General features: G+C 37.0%; 2 protein-coding genes across 2 annotated transcripts in view; one reads left to right on the top strand and one right to left on the bottom strand.

The window, feature by feature from the left end:
* Positions 1 to 10,344, bottom strand: part of NDC80 (NDC80 kinetochore complex component) — a 48,564-nt gene extending 38,220 nt beyond the window's left edge. Inside the window, exons 1-6 of the mRNA XM_008569162.1 lie at positions 10,202 to 10,344; positions 8,313 to 8,422; positions 7,855 to 7,932; positions 5,160 to 5,283; positions 4,883 to 5,055; positions 4,079 to 4,181 (exon numbers count right to left, since the gene is read on the bottom strand). Of these exons, the coding sequence (XP_008567384.1) occupies positions 4,079 to 4,181; positions 4,883 to 5,055; positions 5,160 to 5,283; positions 7,855 to 7,932; positions 8,313 to 8,413 (579 nt within the window). The 5' untranslated portion in view covers positions 8,414 to 8,422; positions 10,202 to 10,344. The remainder of the gene's footprint in view (positions 1 to 4,078; positions 4,182 to 4,882; positions 5,056 to 5,159; positions 5,284 to 7,854; positions 7,933 to 8,312; positions 8,423 to 10,201) is intronic.
* Positions 10,345 to 10,471: 127 nt separating this feature from the next.
* The window catches only part of METTL4 (methyltransferase like 4), a 38,024-nt gene continuing 28,125 nt past the window's right edge, over positions 10,472 to 20,370 (top strand). The window contains exons 1-4 of the mRNA XM_008569161.1: positions 10,472 to 10,745; positions 13,089 to 13,491; positions 15,501 to 15,597; positions 20,084 to 20,095. Coding sequence (XP_008567383.1) covers positions 13,096 to 13,491; positions 15,501 to 15,597; positions 20,084 to 20,095 — 505 coding nt within the window. The 5' untranslated portion in view covers positions 10,472 to 10,745; positions 13,089 to 13,095. The remainder of the gene's footprint in view (positions 10,746 to 13,088; positions 13,492 to 15,500; positions 15,598 to 20,083; positions 20,096 to 20,370) is intronic.

The raw sequence follows: 20,370 nt of genomic DNA, 5'->3' as shown, positions 1-20,370 counted from the left end.
GTCTCTCATGGATTCTTACATTGCTATAGTGTTCATTTCTACCACATCAAGCAATGCAAGATAAGAAGGAAGGGATTTCAACCTAAATAACAGGCATGGAGGCATCTCAAGAGGAACCTTCCCAACTGAAGCCACAGCAGCTACTCTACCAGCTCCTGTACCACTGTGGAAATGCTACCTCCCAACCACATTCCAATATCATAAGCTACTTAGCCAAAAAGGGTAAAATGTTCTAGTAACTATAGGGGTATCTGATGGTGAGAGCAGAGAAGTGGTTACCCAATGTCCATGAGCATCACTGGGGCAAGGCAAATTGAATGCATAAGTGTTTTACATAAAGTCCAATAAAACCTGAATTTTATTAATGGGCTATGGTGTTGGATTTCTATTCCTACATTCACAACTGGTTGTGCTGAATGTAGCAGCACGGCTCGTGTCAAAATCCATCCACTCAGCGTCTGCCTACTTTTAGTTAAGAGCATGTTGATGGCCAAGAGAATGTAGGGGAACAATATTAATTTTAATGATCCCAGCACTAAGTAGGACAGGAAACTCAGAAGCTACAAAAGAGAGTGCACTAGACTAGATAAAAATTCACATTTCTGAACAGCTAAAATACAGCACATAAAATCAAAAGGAAGAAGAGGGAAAAAAATATTTGCACCATATAGGCAGGGGCTAATTTCTCTAACTCGACCACTTCTGACCTACAGAATGGCTCTCTTGCAAATCAATAAGTAAAAAGAAAAATGGCAAAAGACATGAATAGGCTGTTATTACAATAAATGTGAAAAAATGTTCACTTTTAAAAATAAAAAAATGCAAATGGAAAAAATTAGCTGTCTTTTTGCTTGTCATATTGTCAACTATTAAAAACAATGATAAGTTTAACATATAAGGAGTTCAATATATAAAGGTTCAAATTAAGAGCAAAAGCAAATAATATAAAATAGGCAAAAAAAAAGCAAATACAATCAAGTTGAAAGAAATATAAGTAACAAACCATACAAAAACATAAAGGTTTCAATAATATGTATTAAAACAAGCTATTTTTCATCTTCCAAATTGGTAAAGATTTTAAAACAGTAATGCCTATTGTTGAGGAGCTTTTAACTGGTAAAATTTTCTGAATGAAAATTTGTCAAAATGTACCAAAAGTTTAAAAGAATTCAGACCAGAGGATTAGAACTGAGAACCCAGAAATCACCCCTCAGGCTTACAGCCATGTGATATTGGACAAAGGCAAGAAAAACCTACATTGGGGAAAAGACTGCCTCTTCAACAAGTGGTGCAGGGAAAACTGGATATCCATATGTAGAAGAATGAAATTAGATATGCATCTCTCACCATACACGAAAATCAACTCAAAATGGATTAAAGACTTAAGTATAAGACCTGAAACTGTAACATTACTAAGGGAAAATATAGGTGAAACAGTTCAGCAATTGGGTCTGGGCACAGACTTTATGAACATGAGCCCAAAAGCACAAGCAGTAAAAGAAAAAATAGGGTCTTGGCACAGACTTTATGAACATGAGCCCAAAAGCACAAGCAGTAAAAGAAAAAATAAACAAATGGGACAATATCAAACTAAAAAGCTTCTGCACAGCAAAAGAAACAATCAACAGAGTGAAACAACAACCTACAGAGTGGGAGAAAATTTTTGCCAACTACACATCCAACAAGGGATTAATATCCATAATATACAAGGAACTCAAGCAATTATACAGTAAACAAACAAACAAACACCCAATTAAAAAATGGGCAAAGGAGTTTAATAGACGTTTTTCAAAGGAAGACATACAAATGGGCAACAGGTTTGTGAAAAAATGCTCAACATTACTAGTCATCAAGGAAATGCAAATTAAAACTACTTTGAGATGCCACCTCACCCCAGTTAGACTGGCTATCATCAAAAAGAAGGTGAATAACAAATGCTGGCGAGGATGTGGAGAGAAGGGAACACTCCTACAATGTTGGTGGGACTGTAAATTAGTACAACCACTACAGAAAACAGTATGGAGGTTTCTCAAACAACTACAGATAGATCTTCCATACAATCCAGCAATCCCACTTCTGGGTATAAACCCAGAGGAATGAAAATCATCATGTCGAAGGGGACACCTGCACTCCCATGTTCACTGCAGCTCTCTTTACAATAGCCAAGACATGGAACCAACCTAAATGTCCATCGATGGATGATTGGATAAGGAAACTGTGGTATATATACACCATGGAATACTACTCTGTCATAAAAAAGAATGAAATACTTCCATTTGCAACAACACGGATGAGCCTGGAGGAACTTCTGTTGAGTGAAATAAGCAAAGCACAGAGGGATAAGTACCTCACGTACTCTCTTGTATGTGGGAGCTAAGAGAGAAAGAAGAAAGGAAAGAAAGACCACAGTAGTGTGTTGGACTTGCAGAGGGAGAGAACATTCCTTCAGCTACAAAGTGCAGTTGGGGGGAAAGGCGGCGGGAGAGGGAGGTTGGGGATAATTGGGCAGGGACATGAAGTACAAATGCAATTTGTGGTAATGGGTATGCAGCCAGTATGAATCTGGCCCTCACATTATGGGCACGAGGGGTGACAATCAACTTTGTATCTCATGAATATTCATAACCAATAAAAATAAATTAAAAAAAAAGTTTAAAAGATATACATAGTTTGCATAGCAATAACACACTTTTAAAACTATGCCCCTGGGGCCGGCCCGGTGGCGCACTGGATAAGTGCGACCCCTGGGGCTGGCCCGGTGGCGCACTGGATAAGTGCGCAACCAAGCGGCGGCGCTCCCGCCCGAGGGTTCGGATCCCACATACAGACTGGTTCCCGCTCACTGGCNTGTGGTATATATACACCATGGAATACTACTCTGTCATAAAAAAGAATCAAATACTTCCATTTGCAACAACACGGATGAGCCTGGAGGAACTTCTGTTGAGTGAAATAAGCAAAGCACAGAGGGATAAGTACCCCACGTACTCTCTTGTATGTGGGAGCTAAGAGAGAAAGAAGAAAGGAAAGAAAGACCACAGTAGTGTGTTGGACTTGCAGAGGGAGAGAACATTCCTTCAGCTACAAAGTGCAGTTGGGGGGAAAGGCGGCGGGAGAGGGAGGTTGGGGATAATTGGGCAGGGACATGAAGTACAAATGCAATTTGTGGTAATGGGTATGCAGCCAGTATGAATCTGGCCCTCACATTATGGGCACGAGGGGTGACAATCAACTTTGTATCTCATGAATATTCATAACCAATAAAAATAAATTAAAAAAAAAGTTTAAAAGATATACATAGTTTGCATAGCAATAACACACTTTTAAAACTATGCCCCTGGGGCCGGCCCGGTGGCGCACTGGATAAGTGCGCAACCAAGCGGCGGCGCTCCCGCCTGAGGGTTCGGATCCCACATACAGACTGGTTCCCGCTCACTGGCTGAGCGAGGCGCGGGGGCAACGCCGAGGGTTGCAATCCCGTTGCTGGCCCCCGGTCCGGTACGGGGGCAACACTGAGGGTTGCGATCCGTTGCCGGACACGGAAAAAGACAAAAGACAAAAAAAAAAAACAAAAAAACTATACCCCTGATCACTGCACACTGTATAAATGTACTCAAATATCACATTGTGCTCTACAAATATATATAATTATCATGGGTCAATTATGAAACAATAAATTAAAAAAAATAAAATAAAAGAAGCTCTTATAAGTTCCCCCCAAAACCCTCACAAAAACCCTGTATCCAAAGGAAATGCTTCAAGTTGTTGCCTCTGAGCTGAAAGAATATGGCTATATTGCTCTGTATTTTTGAAAACTTTTTGCAATGAATATGGAATATGGTTTTTAATTTAAAAAGGGGAAAAATAAATTTCATGCGGGAAAATAAAAAAATCAATTTCCTACTGATTCATTTTTTGAGCTGTAAAACCTCATGAAGACAAACACTCCTTGCTAATGTAGTACTTCTTCCCCTCACCTCTGGTATCATGTGTTAACAGTAGAGATAGAAATGGAAATATCCTCCTGAGGGGAAAAGAACTTTTTCTATGTGTACATTTTAAAATGAAAATCAAATACCTTGATGCAGTCTATTAGCCAAACCAAGGCTGCCACAATGTGAGGCCATGTATGAGGGGCCCCCACTGTATACATGGAGCTTTTGGATAGTGCAAAAGGATACCTATGAAAAATTAGAACAAATAAGCTAACTTAATATGTTATTAAGTAAAAATAATGGCTAAATTATGAGAGAAGTTACATTTAAAAAATCTCACATATATACGCACAGCCTTGACTTGTTTAGAAATAAGATATTTGTTGAGATTCTGTCCCCAGTCATCTTACTCTCTACTGATTTTTTGTATTTTTCGGTTTATTCTCTGCAGATTACTTTGTACATATATTGCCTAAGCTGAGAACTTCATTTACAACCAATATGCTGGACATCTCTCTTAAAAGATCTTTTGGTCCCTCAAATTCAACGTACCCCCCAAAATAAGCCATCTGTATGTATTGCTCATTCCCAAATCCATTCCTCCCCCTGTGTTTATTCTTTACAGTCCTTTTTTGCTGCTTCTCACCCCATTTTTACCAGACCCAATCCTGTTTTTTTTTGTTGGTTTTGTTTCTATAAAATCTGTGGTATTCAGCTTGTCCTTTCTATTCCCTGTCACTTCAGCAGTTCAGGTTGTTATGCTCTTTCATTTGTATTTCTGTAATAACCTAAAAATGGTCATTTTTTTTTTACCCTACATATATTGCCCACAGCGATCATCTTAAAACATGTTATTTCTCTAACTCAAACTCTTTACAAATTTGAGTTTGATTCTTCTCTGTGTTCCAATAATTTCTTTAGAATAATAAGAAACAGAACATACATACCCAAGGTCTTTAAAGATTCTTGGAACCTCTTCTTCAAACTTTGTGTCAGGAAGTTCATACGAAGGGCACAGGAAACCATGAAGAAAAGTAAAGATCTTCAGGAAGTCCTTGACAGACGGCGCTTGTAGAGATTTCATGGATACACTATGTGCATAATCATTTTCTGTAAGAAACTACAACAATTTTTATAAAATGGCAAACATTTTGTAATAGAAAAAGTACGAGAAAATACCTAAGAGAACACTTACAATTTAGACTATTTAAAATTATAAAATACCTCACAGAGTTGTCGAATACACTGTTGAATGAATGCTTTGTCATTAAGTGGTCTTGGGTCCTTGATTTTTTCAGAACTGGAAAATATACCAAATTGACTATTCCGGGATCCATGTCCACTAGTTCTGGAAACATATTTTTAAAGTTAGTCAAAACTATTTCCTTCCGTGGTTAAATCTAAATTATTTCAAGGCGATTTTATATTTTAACATCAGCAAACATTAAAGTTTAATTCTTTAATTCTTGTTTAAACAGAATTCTCTCATTTAAAGCAGAGAAAAAAGGAAATAATGAGGTTATAGCAGTTTACAGATAATTCAGATATAAAATAAGGAGAGAATAAAAATACACTTCTGGTGCTTTGCATTGTCAACACATATACTAAGAATGTGTATTTTTTATCCACTAGATTACCTATACCTATTCTTCAAGTCTATTCAATCACCTAAGTCCTTAGCTACTGTTTATCTACGATTGCTCCCTTACTCTCAACACCTTCATTTGCCATTATTTCTTGTGGGAAAACTGCCTTTGAGATATGATAAAACAGGTTGTGTAGGCTTTTTCTCAAGAACATTTCTCTGTCAGGTGATACCTGTATTATATAACTGATTGTGATTGACCATAAAAATATATGTTGCTACCTTTTAGTCATTAATGGCTGTAGTATATATGCTTCTTTACAAGACTGTCTCCCCCAAACAAAATCTTATTTGTTTAAATAATCTTTTTAATGGTTCTTTTTGCCTACCATTGTGGCCTAATTTAGCTAACCATTGTAGCTTATTAAATATCCTCAGAACAGTAATTTTCCTTTTCAAGAGATGCTACAAAGTTGAGTAACAGTGAACATTGCTGAAATATCTGAACTCTATTCATCAAAACTTCATTGCTCCCTGTAAGCTGCTGGCAATTTCTTTCCTACTCAGGCTCTAAAGAGTTCTTTAGCTTGGGCTCTCTCTCTCCACTGCCCAGATTAATTAGCTAGTAAATTAGCCATTTTTTTTCCTCTGAGAATTTGCTAATTCAAGGACCACATACTGCTACTGCTGAACCTTAAAAAAAAAAAAAAAAAAAATATATATATATATATATATTTTACCATAAGAGGAATAGGTGTATAGATTTAACTCTTATTCTACACGAAACTGCACTAATAGATATGTTTTTAAATTTTAAGAGAATGTCCCAATCAATCAAAATACTTAATCATTCAGTCAGTTTATAGTTAAAGAGCATAAGGTCGAGAGCGAGAATATGTGGTTTCAAATTCTGCCTGTTACTATTTGTGTGACCTTGGGTAAATTACTTAATCTCCCTGTGCTTTAATTTCCTTACATATAATATGGAGACAATAACAGAACTGTCCCTCATGGGGCAGTTCTAAGGAATGACTAAAAGAGTTAATATAGATAAAGCATTTAAAACAATGCCTGGCCTAAAGGAATGCTCAACAAATGTTAGATTTTTATAATTATCATCATCTCTAAAATTTAGCTCTGAGATGAGAGTTACATTACAAAAAATGTCTTAAGATTTTACATAAACTGGAATAAATATCAGAAATAGAAGTTTAACTTGGTGTCATGACAGAGGCTTTTTAGCAGGTAACAAATATTTTATCTCTAAATATTTTTAAAACAATTGTCTTAAAAGAAAGTTATATTTTTGTTTGGTGAGACAACAGTTTATTTTCTTACTTTTGTGGTCGAGCTTTTTTTTTTAAACCAACTTTATTGAGACATAGTTTGCTTAGAATAAAAAGCGCCTATTTAAAGCATACAGTTTGATGAGATTTGACAATGTATATACTTTTTTAAACTCTATCAATTAAGATATGAACATTTCCATTATCCCCAAAGTCCCCTTACACTCTTAACAGTCAATCTTTCCCTCACCCAGAGCCTAGACAACTGCTAGTCTACTCTAGGATAGTTGTTCTTAAAACGTTATCTAGGTACCACTGAGGAATCAAAACTATTTTCATAATAAAACTAACATGTTATTTGCTCTTTTCATTCTCATTCTCTCATGAGTGTACACTGGCAGCTTCCAGAGGCTGGCAACATGACGTATGATATTGTAACAGATTGAATGCAGAAGCAGATATAAAAATCTGGCTGTCTTCTATCAAGCCAGACATTAAAGAAATTTGCAAAAATGTAAAACCATGTCACTCTTCTCATTGAAATTGTTTTGTTTTTGAAAATTTTTTTTTTAAATCAACATGTTATTTATTAACATGTAATGGATGTATTGTTATTTTACATTGAATTAATACATACTTTACGATTTTCTCAGTTTTAATTTCTAATATGGTTAATATCGACAGATATAGCCCACAAAACAAAAGCTCTTTTGAATCCTCACTAATCATTAAGAGCACAAAAAAGTCAAGACTAAATTGATGGTCCCTCCTTTTTTAAAAATGCTATAACTTCCATAGTGTCTGAAAGATAGGAATAGATTTTACAATCGACTATTCACTTGTAACAATGAAATACTGGTCTGAATGTGTTAATCTCTCTCTTAGTGCAATCTAAGGCAGACATAACCGCAAATTTTAATCATTCATAACAGGAAAACTGGATAACTTTTCTCTCTAAAGGGACCACGTTATCTAATTTTTTGGTTCTCTGAGGGCATCAATGCATGGCTATAAGAATCCCTTCATTAGAACTAATATAAAATATTACCTTTTACCAAACACAGAGACTTTTCTTTCAGATGTGGGTTTGTTTATACTCAACTTTCCAAAGGCTGGTTTCTCTTTGCTTTAAAAACAAAAACAAAAACAGAAAAACAACTCTTTAAAATAAATATAAAAAAATATTAGTTCAAAAAACTTTTGGAAATAGGTTGGAACCAATACCTTTCCTCCATTACCTATACAAATAATTCAAAATCACGAAAATTTTTAGCAGCAACCATAGCTGTTATAAATGGGATGGGCTTAAACACAGTATAAGTTATGACACCTATAGTGTTAGGGGACAAGTGGGGGTCCTTCTGGTCCATCCAATCTTTAGTAGATTTATCCTTTGTTTTAACCCCATCACTGTCTACTTTACTACTCTTGTTTTTAATAACCACCTAATGATTTTCTACCCTTAGATAAAGCATGCAGGTGAGAACCATAGGTGGAGGTACTTACGTTTGAGGGGTATAAAGGCCTTGTTTATTTAGGTCCTGGGATCTTAACTCCTGCATGGAGAGGCGGCCAGCACCACCAGTGGAAACTGAACTGTGCTTCATGCTTATGACCTATATTCATGAATTCAGTATTAAAAAAACTTTCCAGACATAGATGATACATTAAGCAACAACTATTATCTTTATCCTCAAATAGAAAGGCAGCCAAGTTTCACTGCTTCTTTGAGATAACCTTTCCCCTATGCTCTTTATTTGTTCAAATACACTGAAGTCCTCATTTGCAGGGAACGTCTACTTAACTTCATTTTTAAATATTCAACATAACATACATATTTACTAAATGCCAACCATGTACAAAGGAGTGTGCTAGGCAATGCAGGAGATATAAAGATGAATAAGGCATGATTCCTGCCTTCACAAAGGCATTTGTGGTAACAAAAGCCCTGAATACTAACCCAGACCACATCACTGCTGTTGGCTATGCCTATTTCCACAGGAAGTGAAAGAACCACCTTAAATTCTTTTATTCACTTCAAAATGTGTCCTTTTCTTTGGTCTCAGAGAATGGAGCTATTCTCTTTTCTTTTCCTAATACCTCTCTCACCTGCTCTATCCTTAATCCATTGTTTCCCAGTTTATATTCAATTACTGCCCTCCTGGCTTCAATCTCCCCTTCAACAAGGACAAATCATCTGGTCCACAAAATAGTCTATAGGTTGCCTCCCTTTTCAAACCACATTAACATCTCATTGCCTTCACATCTACTAAAAGTTGTCTCCTAGGATACTCATGATTAACAAATCTTTTGATGCTGTCTCATCTTTGCAGCATTAGATACTATCCACCCAGCTCTCTAAGGAAGTGCCCTGGCTTCCAGGAAAGTGGTTATCTTTTCTATGGTTATCCTTTTTTTTAAAAAAGGAATTTATTTATTTTTTAATTGATATGTATTGATTGTACATATTTATGGGGTACAGTTATATTCCAATACACGTATAGAATGTGTGATGATCAAATCAGGGTATTTAGCATATCCATCATCGCAAAACTATCATTTCTTTGTGGTGAAAAAATTTGATCTCTCTTCTAGCCATTGGAGAACATACAATAAAATACTGTTATTTATAGATGCCTAACGCTACTGTACACCACGTGTGATGATCAAATCAGGGTATTTAGCATATCCATCATCGCAAAACTATCATTTCTTTGTGATGAAAAAATTTGATCTCTCTTCTAGCCATTGGAGAACATACAATAAAATACTGTTATTTATAGATGCCTAACGCTACTGTACACCACTAGAAATTATTTTTCCCATTTGGCTGTAATTTTGTGTTATGGTTATCCTAAACGAATAACCTTTCTGAGCACTCCTTAGTGTTTTACACTGATTGCATTCTTTCCTTTTTGGTTTTGGCCCCCATCTTTTCTCCTTCCATGTACCCTTGTTCTATTCAACTTTTCCACCCCCACCTCTATGTCCACTCCCAATCTCCATTTATGATGTACTCTCACGATTGAGGATTAAGACTTCCACTGTACTTTTTACAAAGCCACTAAGATGCTACCCTAGTACCCAAATTCAACACAAACAGTTCCTCTTTCGTCCTTCCCCTTCCCGCCTTCTTTCCCCTTTCTTCTCTTCAGTCGCTTCTCTCCACCAGCGACCCCTAGGCCCTCCCCTTCTCCCTTGGGGGAAATCGTTGCCACTAGAAATTTGCTGGACTCCGTGAAACTGGCGCCTCGCATAGATTTGGCCCCAAGGCCTCCCACAACAGCCATCACTCAAACGTAGTCCCTCAGGGCCTCCACAGTTAAGTTGTGGGCGCCAACACTTTCTCCCTCCAGAACAGTTCTGCAGTGACATAGTCAACCCAAATTACTTACCTTTCTTCCAGCTTACTGAAAGGCCCAGGGTCCGAATTTCTGTAAACCTTGCACTTGTCCGCTAGACAGGACAGCAGCTGCCAAAACACCAACTCTTTTCTTTCGCTCTCTAGAGCGTTTGAATTTGAAAAATCTCCGCCGGCTCTGACGTCACCACGCACGACGTGCGCACGCGTGCGCAGTCCTCATACGCCGCTCGTCGCCGGAACTATGCGTGCTGGTCTCGCCCCGCCTCCTTGCGGGCTCAGGGGTGTCTGTGGTCCAGTGCGAGCGTCCACTACGAAGTCCGGCCTGACCCTTAAAATAAGCTCTGAAAGACCCGAGGGCTCTTCGTCACCGAGCCACAGCCTAAGAGCTCCAAGTCGCTTTGGAAACGCTTTTCCGTACAGCAACATGGCGGCGCCCGTTGGCTCTTAGAAAAGGAGAACTTTTTTCCTTTGCCCCGAAAGGGGTGTCTTTTATGACCACCACTTAGATGGGTGCTGTTTTCCTGATAAGCGTCTGGGAAGGCGGCGTGCAGGGTACTGACCAGGGAAGCGGTGAGGTAGGAGGTCGCGGCTGCTGAGTGTGGGTGTAGTGGTCTCCAAGGATCACGCGGGTGTGGCCGCCGTCGTGATACGGTTCCGGATTTTAGTGCTCGCCGGGGTCTCACGCTGTTCTAGTGTGGGTGGCCTGCGAGGAGCAAGGTTGGGGGTGGCGAGGCGGTGAATGTGAATCGAAGAAGCAGGTGCACTAAGCACACTAGACTTTGCTAAAATTTTTAAAATTACATAATATTATATAATTATTTTCCTAAAATATTTTGGAATTCGAATTCGAATTCGAACTCAGAGACAGGCACTGCCGAATACCGGGAGAAAGGTGGTGGTGGGACGGGAGCTCAGATCGAAAGTCCCTGGATCTTGTAGCAATTGTGCCACCAACTAAAGTTGTAATTTTTGGGCAAGTCGTCTTTCTCGTATGAGTTTGTTTTCCCATCTAAATTTCTACCTCTGACTAGCCATTACAGTGACCATGAAGCGGGGAGGGGGGCAAGGATCACCACTAACAACAGCAGTTAGCATTTGCTTGAGTAACTGCTATGTGTCAGACACTGTGCACAGCATTTCATGTAGCTTAATTTTCTAAACTGCCTTCCGAGGTGTCATAAAAAATGATGACTTTAAGGCTCGTTGAGATCTGTTTGCCTCTGGTCACACTGCTAATACATGGTCTATAGAAGAAACAAACCACTTTTCCTCTGCTCTCATACTTATAATCATCACAGAAGACTTCTGTGACTTGTGGTCACCAAGAACTGTGGGATTTCTCTCCACCAGCAACCAGTTGATCAGTTTTCCAGATTCTGCAGCTGCAAACACCAGCTGAGTGATCTCTAATTGAATTTAATTCTGACGCTATCTACCTGGACATCTCACAGCTTTATTAAGTAGGCATGATTGATTAAATCATTGGCCATTGGTAATCAACTCAACTTTCAGCCCCTCTCTCCTCTCCTTAGGTGGGGGGTGGGGGTGGGGCGGAATTCCAACTCTCTGAGCACATGGTTGGTTCCTCTGGCATTCCAGCCTCCCATCCCGTGGTTACCTAGGAACTTTCCAAAAATCACCTCATAAATACAAGCTCAGACATGGTTGAAAGGGTCTTGTTATAAATAACAAAAGACCTTTATTACTTAACCTTTATTGCTCTGGAGCTGTTGCCAACTCAGCTTAGTTTTATGTAACCAAGGACTAAAGGCCAAATGTTTCAACAAAAGTTACTCTTACTGCTCTTTTTTTTTCTGGAGGCTGGCCCTTTTGGGGATCTGAACCCGTGACCTTGGGGTTATGAGGCTGCACTCTAACCAACTGAGCTAACTGGTCATCCCCATTGGGAAATTACAAGGGTTATAGTGAGGCAGGAATAGTGGACAAAAAGAAAAAAAAAATCATACATGGAGTTAGAAGTTTGAATCTAAATGCTATTATTATTAACTATTCTATTAAGCATTTATTTATGTCTTATTGTGTCCCCTAAGTTCTCCACTCGATTTAGAAAGCAATATCCAGAACTGTAAACCATCTTCTGAAAAAAGATAAAAGAAGTTCTGAAAAACCTATTTATCTTATGAGTGCTGCTCAGAACCAGTTAGAGATCTGGATTCTTATGCTTGTAGTTTTGCTAGGGTGCTTCTGATGTGCTGTTAAAATTGCATTTGCTCTGGCTAGACCAATCTTTTCTTTTCACCTTATTCGGCCATTGGTAGCAGTAGTTAAGTAAGGCAATGATAGTGGAGAATGGGCTGACTTACTATGGCAAATGTTAGAAAAATCAAGGTCTGGCTTGCTAATAGCTCATCCTCAAATTCTATGACCTTCTCTCTAGATAAGTTTATCTCATTAAAAAGGTTGAATTCACATAGTGTGTATTCTTTGCTTCGACAGGACACTTTAAACTTTAAAGGAGTCAATGACTTTCTTACTCAGAGTATGTGAACCTAGTGGCTAGATCCAAGGACCAAAGCAAGAAGCTGTGGTGGGCCTGGAAAGAGAGGAGGAGGAGGAGGAGGAGGAGGAGGAGGAGGATCAAATTGGGATTCCAAAAATAAGAGCTTTAACCCTTTTTGGTCAACTTGGCTAAAAATTTTGAATTATCAACTCTGAAATTAAAAGTTTATATGAAAATGTTGTTATTTTCCTTAGAACTTCTCTATATATTATCATGTCATGAATGTTAAATTTTCTTGTGTGTTCATGTCAAGTTTATATACTTGAATATCAAATCTACCTGTGTGTGTGAAGTATATGTTTATCGAAATACAAGACATTTAAAAACCTGATTTGGAAAGTTGGGTTTTACCTCTAGTTGCTAATTCCTACAGGATTTTTTTTTTTTTTTTTTTAAGGAAGAGAATGTCTGTGGTACATCATATGTCACCCGGGTGGTTACTGGATCATCTTTCTTTCATTAACAAGATAAACTATCAACTTCACCAGCATCGTGAGCCTAGCTGCAATAAAAATGAGCCCACTTCTTCTGTCCCCTTTGATTCTCTTCAAATGGATTCTGTGTCTTCTTTTGGAGCCTCTGGTACAATTATTGCTTCTGACTCTACCACTAAGTCAGAGAATGATGATGGAGGAAATCATGAAGTGTTCACACAAAAATACGTTTTTCGATCTGAACTATTTGATGTCACCAAGCCTTATATAACTCCAGCGGTTCACAAAGAATGCCGACAAAGTAATGAAAAGGAAGATCTAATGAATGGTGTTAAAAAAGAAATCTCCATTTCTATTTTTGGGAAGGTAGAAAGTTTTAAGAAATATTAATTTTTCTGCAGAAAACATAAAAAATCATTTTAATATCTTAAAAATCTTGTGATTTAGTAAGTATAAAGAAGAATCAATAATGCATAAGAAGGCTTTCGCATACTCAGAGTAATTTTTAACTCTTTCCTAATATTGTACCATTCTTAGAAGAGCAAATTGAGTATATCAAAAATAAGCAAAGTTGGCTCAGGAGTGAATGCTCTGTAAATTAAGCAAACAAAATAAACCCAAAGAACAAAAAAGTCCTTTCTGCTTAGATATTTGTAGTAATCAAATGTTTTTGCACCTATTTTGCTAAAAGACATGCTTGTCTCTCTGCACAATTTCTAACTAGTAAATAGATTTTGGGAGATTTTTAGACACATATCCTTGGAGATAAGCTTATGTAATAAAAGTTTGGAGGAAGGGTGATATTTTTGAAAAGTTTTAGTGATAAAAGTAGAAAGTTACTGTGGAAAATTACATGTTTGTAAAGTATATACATGAGGGTACTTCAAAAAGTTTGTGGAAAAATAGAATTAAAGGACAATATGAATCCATGAACTTTTTGCAGTACCCTTGTATTTGTATATACACATTAGTGCAATCTTTTAGTAAAGTTTCAAGAATACCATACAAGATCAAATTAATTACGTTTTAATACATTTTGTATCTTTGAAGAGTTCAGAGGTGATTTTACAAAGTTTATTTTAGGTAGATTATATGAACATTTTCTTTGTTAAGGATAGGATTCATTACTCATCCAGCAAATGTTTGAGATCTTTTTATGTGCTATTGTACATAGTGATGAAACAAGATAAGCTTAATTTCTGCCCTCATAGATCTTATAATTGATAAGGAAAAAAGATATTAAATAAGAAAGCACGTTGAGAATTAGAATAAGGAAAGTAATAGAGATAATTTATTACATTTTTATAGGTACCTGAAGTAGAACTTATAATGTTCTTGTATTTCTTTATATTATTTTATTTATTTATTTATTTATTTAACTTCTCAATATACATTGTAGTCAATTTTCATGACCCTTTATCCGTTCCTCTTTCCCCCTTGTATTTTCTTATACATATCTTTTTTCTTTTCTTTGAACAAATATTTGTTGATCATCTGCTATGTGTCAGGCACAGAAAATTTATAGTGTTATTTGAGATCTCAGTAAAATAGTATGTAGGTAATATATTATTACTGTTACTAATTCAAGCAAATAAGTATTTGTAAAAGACTGTAGTTTACAGAGTATGGATTTTAACTTCAATGTATAATCTTTTATGTTGGGTAAATTTCTTATTTTGATATGGAAAAATATGGGTAAACATATGTAATGAATGTTTTCTTGACAAAACTTACCTTATTTCTGATATGCTAAAGCAAATTATACAATTTGCCAAATCTTAAGTCAAAGCTGTAGGGTTTCAGCAGTAAAAAGTACAAGTCCTTGCTCTCTATTGCACAGTTTTATATGTTCTTTTCTATGGAATTGTTAGATATAGAATAGTGTTAATACATCTGATTTGTGTCTAACCCTGAGATCAATCATAAAACACTATTAAAAGTACATTGGAATTTCTTTTGATGATAACACATGGATAGTTCATTTCCTCAGAAATGAAGAGAGTTGAGAATAATTATACCACTTATAACAACTGATAGATGGCACTGGTAACTGTTCATGCAGTTTCCTTATATTTCATAGGTACTGATGCTATATTTTATCATATGGTATTTGCTCTTACTAATAGCAGATGAGGCTGAAGCAACCTATAATTACCAATTAAGTTTGTAATTTTTATTTATCTTTTACTTTGGGAAAGCTTACCTACTTAGCCTATACCCTTTACATTGATTTTGACCTCAGTAGACAATTATTACCTCTTAAAGACTGAGTATACAATATGGAAAATGTGATTACAAAAATGATATATTTCAAAATATCAATACTGTGATAGATGGCAACATAACTTTTTCCCTGTAATTTATCTACACTTTAGAAGCATAAAAGATGTATTGTTTTCAATCAAGGTGAATTGGATGCTATGGAATACCATACAAAGGTAGGTGTAAGATGTTTATTGATCTCGTTGGAAAGTCAGTGTGAAGTAGTATAAAATAAATGGACAACATAAATAAGGATGTTCTTCAAAATCAAGCAGTTGTTTTGGTTAGGGTTAGAATTTAATATCGATTTATTTTATTTATAGACAATAGGCTTTTATAACTTTTACAATCTCTAAACTAATTATAGTGTAAGTTTACTTGTGTTAAATATACCTGTTGCCTGGACATGCCACTTGCAAGATTAAACTACAGAAATATGCAGATATCCAGGTGTAGAGAGCACAAACATTAATTCACAGGGCCTAGCCTCCAAAGCCCTGTAGTTTCAGGTATAACCTAACTTTTTAAAATTACATTAGAAATGTTAAGCTTGCAAAAGACAGGAAACTTTCCCTGGGCTAAAGTCTCTGTTGTAGATAAAGAATTCTAACACAGCAAAATTCCGGGCTCAAGGACAGGTGTCCTTGATGCAGAGTTAACCTAAAGTTACTTGATTGTTATGTAAACATACTGAGGAAATTGCTGTAAGGAAAGACAGTATTTGCTAAGAACAAGCTTTTGTTGGGGGATCGACTTAACCTTTTGCAAATTGCATTATGGAATGTCACTTTGTTATTTCACTGATGTTACCAGCCTCTATTGTTAAACTATACTTAGCCATTAGCCACAACTCCACCTATGTTCCTTTTCTGTAATTTTCTGGCCTGGAAAATAAATACTGAGAAAGAACCCCAGTTTGAGGTTAATTTCCTGAGGAGGAACGCCTCTCTCTTGAGGGTTCCAGGAGATTAACCCCTTTGGGGTTTCTCACTGCTCAGAAGAAATGGGCTTTGAGTAATCCTTTGCGTCTCCATCACCCTGGGGGAGAGGTGACATCCAGGGTATGATATCTATAAGAAAGATTAAGTTGTTAAATAAAATTAGAGAATAGTATTTCTTGAATTATATTCAGATTTCTAAATGTGAATGTTAATGATAAATATAAATTATGAAATATTTGCATGCTTTAGAATGGAATCAAACTTTTAAGAGGTAATAGGACAGAACAGTTGCTAAATCAAATTTAGAGCTCTTTTAGCTTCAGTAGTACATTTGAATGAAAATAATTTGTAGCCATTTTATTTTCAGTTAATTTCATAGAAATTGTTGTAATGTGGTCTTCAAGAATTAACTTCTAAAAGGATTGGTATGAGGACAATTAATAGCTAAGATATATAGATGACTTTAAGAAGCATATTAAGAAAAAGCCTGGAGTAGAACTTGCCTTATTATTTTCTTCACTGAATCTGTATTTCTCCCTTCCTTCTCATGTAGTTCATTTTTTCATTTATCCATTTATCTATTCACTAACTCATTAATTAAATTAATCCAATTTAATTACAAATATTCATTAATTGTCAACAGTATACCAGACACTGTGTTAGCCCTAGGATTTCATTAGAAGTTGAGATATAGTCCTTATGATCTTATGATCTTCTTGAGGAACACAGGCAATTAAACTAAACTACTCTATAGTGTAAAAAACACTGTCATAGAATTCTAGGATACAATGGTGGCACATAGATAGGGTAGATGTCCAATCCAGACTTGAGGATGGGGTGTTAAGGAAAGCTTTATGGGGGCAGTGATTTTGTTTAAGCTGAGTCCTTTCAGTAGGCATTAATCATATGAAGAGAATGATGAAGAGTGTTCTGGGCTTTGAGAATAATAGCACTTGCTAAAGTTGAGAATCAGGATGGAATAAGGCTTGTTGAGGAAGGAATTGGTAGCCACTATTCTACTTTCTGTCCTATGAATTTGCCTATTCTACGTACCTCATATAAATGACGTCATATAATGCTTGGCCTTTTGCGTGTTTTACCAGGACTCTTCAAAAAGTTCATGGAAAGAGTCATATTCAATTTCATTTTTCCATGAACTTTTCGAAATACCCTTATATTTCACTTAGCATGATGTCTTCAAGGTTCATGGTGTTGTAGCATGTGTCAGAATTTCTTTCCCTTTTTTTAAATTGGCTGCTGGCTGGTATGGGGATTTGAACCCTTGACATTATTAGCACCACACTCTCCCAAGTGAGCTAATCAGCCAGCTCTTCCTTCCTTTTTAAGGCTGAAAAATATTCTGTTGTATGTAAATCCACATTTTATTTATTCATCCGTTTGTTCATGGATATTTGGGTTGTTTCACTTTTTGGCTGTTGTGATTAATGCTCTGTGAACACGGGTGTACAAATGTCGATATTTGTACAAATATTTAATTTTTTCTGGGTATATACCTAGAAGTGGAATTGCTGGATTTTATGGTAATTCTGTGTTTAATTTTTGGAGGCACCATCATACTGTCTTCCACAGTGGTTGTACCATTTTACATTCCTACCAGCAATGCACAAAGGTTCTTAATTTCTCCACATTTTTGCCAACACTTCTTTCCTCCCTTCCTCCCTTCCCTCCTTCCCTCCTTCCCTCCTTCCCTCCTTCCCTCCTTCCCTCCCCATCATAATGGATGTGGAGTGGTTTCTCATCGTGGTTTTGATTTACATTTCCCTAGTGATTAGTGATATTGAGCATCTTTTTATGTGTATGCTGGCCATTCGTATATCTTCTTTGGAGAAACGTTTTATTCATGTCCTTTGCTTATTTTAAAATTGCATTGTTTGTTTTTTTGTTGTTGAGTTTTACAAGTTCCTTATATATTCTGGATATCAGTCCCTTATCAGATATATGATTTGCAAATATCCAAAGAACCACCTTAACTTAGCTAATTTTCTTTACTATTCATGTTTCCTATTTTGTTGATTTCTAATCTTTATTATTTTCTTCCTTTTGATTTACTTTGCTCTTTTTCACATTTCTTAAAGTGGATCCTTATGTCAGTGAATTGAAAAGTTTTTTTCTTTTATAATATAAGCATTAAAAGTTGTAAGTTTCCCTTTGATCACTGCTTTAGTTGCATTTCACATATTTTGATATTTTGTATTTTCACTTTCATTCAATGAAAAATATTTTCTAGTTTCTCTTGTGATTTTATCTTTGACCTATTTGAATTATTTAGAAGTGTACTATTTCATTTCCAGATATTTGGGGTTTACCTTGATATCTTCTTGTTCTTGTTTTTTAATTTAAATCCACTGGGGTATAAGAGTATACTCTAATGATCTGAGTCCTTTTAAAATATTGCGCCTTGTTTTATGCCACAGCACATGCGTTATCTTTGTGACTGTACAGTGTGCTACTGAAAAGAATAAGTATCCTACAGTTGTTGGATGCAGTGTTCTATGAATGTTAGATGAAGTTGGGTGATAGTGTTGTTTAAAACTTTTATCTTTATAGATTTTTGCATTGGTCTATCAATTGCTGGGTAGATTTTTTTAAGTAGTGTTAGAATAGTCTTTAGGGCTAATTATTCCCCTGTACTGATGCAAGATCTGTCTGATTACTCATTGCACCTTTCAAGAACTGTGAAGTCCGAGATTTTACCCTATTTGGAAGCTAACAAGTTAGCCTGCCACAGTTTCCTGGATGTTGGTGGAAGATATGAGACTCCTAGGTCAGGGACAAAGGATTTTTTTTTTTTTGTCTTTTGTCTTTTTCCGTGTCCGGCAACGGATCGCAACCCTCAGTGTTGCCCCCGTACTGGACCGGGGACCGGCAACGGGATTGCAACCCTCGGTGTTGCCCCCGCGCCTCGCTCAGCCAGTGAGCGGGAGCCGGTCTGTATGTGGGATCCGAACCCTCGGACAGGAGCGCTGCCGCGCTTCCCAAGCGGCGCACTATCCAGTGCGCCACCGGGCCGGCCCCAGAGACAAAGGATTTTATTGCTCCTGGCACAGTGGGAAGCATATGCTTTATGCTCTCTTGTTTGTGCACGACATCCCATGGGGACAATGCCAAGCAGCCTAGTTGATGTGGTACATGCAGTGGGTTTGCTGTGCATGCAGCAGTACTTTGGTTCACAGTGAAGGAATCCTAACCTTAAGGAACTCCAGTCTTTTAAGTGGGTTGCAAGCAAACCTGTCTAACTTTTTTGCTTCAGAGTGGGGACTGTATTAAACTGGATGGCATATAGATCTGTCCTCTGCCTTGAAGGGAGACATTATTCCATCTTCCATGCTGTACAGATATCCTTGGAATTTTATTCTGGAACAAAAACAGTCAGTGCCTTAGCTCAGCTTGAGATCCGTAATTAATTGCCTTCCAATTGCCCTGTAAATCATGAAGTTTTCCAGTCCGAGTGGTGGAAATAAGGCACTATTCTTGGCACCAGGCACTGTTTTTTCTAATCCTTTTGGGTACTCCTTTTCCCATCTGATAGTTCTTCCACACACTTGTATTGATTAGTACATACCTGAATTTCGTCTGACTACCTACCTGAAAGTCTCCAGAGTTATCTCTCTGTGTACCTCTTTCCTCCATGGTGCTGTGTCCTATGAATTCTTATCTGTACTTTCAGTTTTGTCTCCTCAACGTAGGGATTCTTCTAGGTTCTGCCTGAATTACTCCATCTTGTGGCCTGGAAGCTGTCCAGGCAGGTAGCTGAGGCAATCGTAGGACTTATCTATGATTTCTTTCCCATAGCTGATAGCCACTGTCCTTTCTTGCCTAATGTCTTGAAAACTGTTGTTACTGTTTGTCTTTGTTGGGAGCAGAAGATTCTGAATGCTTTGAACATTTTCTCTGTATCACTAATTTTTAGTGGTTTGATTATGATGTTCCACAGTGCTTTATGCTCACAGGCTCCCTTGTACCCCATGTCCTGCTGCTGCTCTTCCTCCTCTCCCCCCCCACCTTCCTCTTCCTCCCCCTC

The sequence above is a fragment of the Galeopterus variegatus genome, unplaced genomic scaffold (genome assembly GCF_000696425.1).
Source record: "Galeopterus variegatus unplaced genomic scaffold, G_variegatus-3.0.2 Scaffold471, whole genome shotgun sequence".
NCBI lineage: Eukaryota > Metazoa > Chordata > Mammalia > Dermoptera > Cynocephalidae > Galeopterus > Galeopterus variegatus.
Note: the sequence above shows the minus strand (reverse complement) of the source record. Positions and strands in the feature narration are given on the sequence as shown.